At 38.9% G+C, this 2,443-nt stretch overlaps 1 protein-coding gene across 3 annotated transcripts in view; it reads left to right on the top strand.

Annotated features, from left to right (window-relative positions):
- Positions 1-2,443, top strand: part of LOC128250543 (genetic suppressor element 1-like) — a 66,363-nt gene that overhangs the window by 22,656 nt on the left and 41,264 nt on the right. For all 3 annotated transcript variants that reach the window (XR_008266574.1, XM_052975822.1, XM_052975821.1), the window contains one exon: positions 1,242-1,296. Coding sequence is in view for 2 of the 3 variants with exons in the window: in XM_052975822.1 (XP_052831782.1) it covers positions 1,242-1,296 (55 nt within the window). In the remaining variant the exon portion in view is untranslated. Of the gene's footprint in view, positions 1-1,241; positions 1,297-2,443 lie in introns of those variants that run through there.

Here is a 2,443-nt window from a genome sequence, read left to right as displayed (position 1 = left end):
TATATAGGCGAGCTGGCAGAAACGTTAGCACGCCGGGCGAAATGCTTAGCAGTATTTCGTCTGCCGCTACGTTCTGAGTTCAAATTCCGCCGAGATCGACTTTGCCTTTCATCCTTTCGGGGTTGATTAAATAAGTACCAGTTACGCACTGGGGTCTATATAATCGACTTAATCCCTTTGTCTGTCCTTGTTTGTCCCCTCTGTGTGTAGCCCCTTGTGGGTAGTAAAGAAATAACACACACACACACACACATATCTATCTATCTATCTATCTATCTATCTATCTATACACATATATATATATATATGTATATAAGAGATTAAGATCCTTCCTGTGTCATGTAGACTCATATGGATAGTTTCTTGGCTTCCGTGCTGTATATATGCTACACTCAGCCCTGGACGGGTCGCCTGTCCGGCGTAGGTTTACACATTTTTGCCAGATGATTGGACTGGAACAACAGAAAATAAAGTATTTTGCTCAAGAATACAACGTGTTGAGCGATCCGAGAATCAAAAGCATAATCTTACGATCACGAATCCAGCACCCTAATCGCAAGGCCACGCCTCACCTCCATTTATGTATAATAATAATAATAATAATAATAATAATAATAATAATAATAATAATAAATTCTGTTTTATTGGCCACAAGGGCTAAAATAAATCAAAAACATGTAAGGACAAAGACAGGACGAAAGTTACAAAAGGTTTTGTCCGAAAAGAAGAAGACGTTCGTGTAAACAGAGGAATAATTATAATAAGGCACACGTGGTGCCAACATTGCTGTGAAAATCAGAGATGAAAAATTCCTGTAACGAAACCACCAATCACTGGAAAAATAACAAACAGAAATCGGGCTAGGAGCAAAGAAATTAACTTACCATCTCGGCAGAAAGCCATAAACTGAGGAAATAGATATCTCTGGATCGATTGATTTTAAATTTTGAGAGTTTACCTCTCTTAATTCTCAGCAGCAGGTCTCACTAAACACCTAGGGTTAAAAATTTCGCTCGATTCTTGTGTTTGGTAATCGTCAAAAAGCTAGCCAAATGCAAAAACGGTGTCAATGTATAAAATCGCTAAATGAATAAATATTCGAAAATATTTATATAGGTGTTAATATTTATTATTGTCATTAGTAAAATGAATAATAACAACAATAATACAGGTAGCCAACAAGTAAAAGCTGATAAATGGCAAATCCAAAAACTTTTATAATTAATCTATAATTACAATAGGGTACAAGCGGTGCCAGAATTTTTGTGAAAATGAGAATCGAAAAATCCCGAGAAGGTAAGTTAATTTCTTTGCTCGTAACGAGATTTCTGTTGCGCTTGTTATTTTTCCAGTTGTGCTCGTTACTTTTCAGTATGTTAAAAAATACTGTTAGCAGACTTAGGATAATGAATAACGTATGTCATGTTGTGACCAAGCTGGAGCACCGCCTCTAGTCGAGCAAATCGCCCCCAGGACTTATTCTTTGTAAGCCTAGTACTTATTCTATCGGTGCCTTTTTTCCAAACCGCTAAGTTACGGGGACGTAAACACACCAGCATCTGTTATCAAACGATGTTGGGGAGGGGGAACAAACACAGACACACAAACATATATAGACACACACATACATATGTATATATATATATATACGACGGGCATCTTTCAGTTTCCGTCTCCCAAATCCACTCACAAGGCTTTGGTCGGCCTGAGGCTATAGTAGAAGTCACTTGCCCAAGGTGCCACACAGTGGGACTGAACCCGGAACCATGTGGTTGGTAAGCAAGCTACTTTATTTCATTTTATTGGCTATGAAAGCCGTACACAAATGGAGTAGCTGCGGGCTGGACAAAGACATTAATTAGATGAGATGAATGATGAACAGGATGATATTAATGAGGGAAGGCAGAAGACGCCCGCCGATCTCTGCTTCTCTAAAACATTGTTCTTTTGTGAACTTACAATTTGAGGCGATAAACCTTTTACCAATATTTCTTTTGGACTCAAGGTCCTTACAATGAGGCACTAAGCCTTTTACCATAAATGACACCATGTCCTTGAAATGAGGCACTTGGCCTCTTACAATTTTTCTCATGGGCCACATGCCCTTTCAGTATGAGGCACTCATCCTCCTACTTTGATGTGCTGCACAGTGGGAATGAACCCGAGACCCTGTGGCTCAGAAGCAAACTTCTTACCATGCCTGCGCCTATAAAACAGGGATATAACAAACTCTTGTTTGTTTTATCCCTGAAAGAAATCGGCTTTGGTCACTCTCGAACAGAAATGGGCTCCGCTACGAGTGCATCAGTATTTGAGGATCCTAGACGGAGACAAATGTTATATTATCGAACCATGGTCAATGATTAAAGATCCTTTTCATTTAGATAGTTCATTTAGTTGTAATCCTTCATCCTAACAATTGCTATTACCAAGATCATGGATC

The sequence above is a fragment of the Octopus bimaculoides genome, chromosome 22 (assembly GCF_001194135.2).
Source record: "Octopus bimaculoides isolate UCB-OBI-ISO-001 chromosome 22, ASM119413v2, whole genome shotgun sequence".
Lineage (NCBI taxonomy): Eukaryota > Metazoa > Mollusca > Cephalopoda > Octopoda > Octopodidae > Octopus > Octopus bimaculoides.
This window is presented reverse-complemented; position numbering and strand designations above follow the sequence as displayed.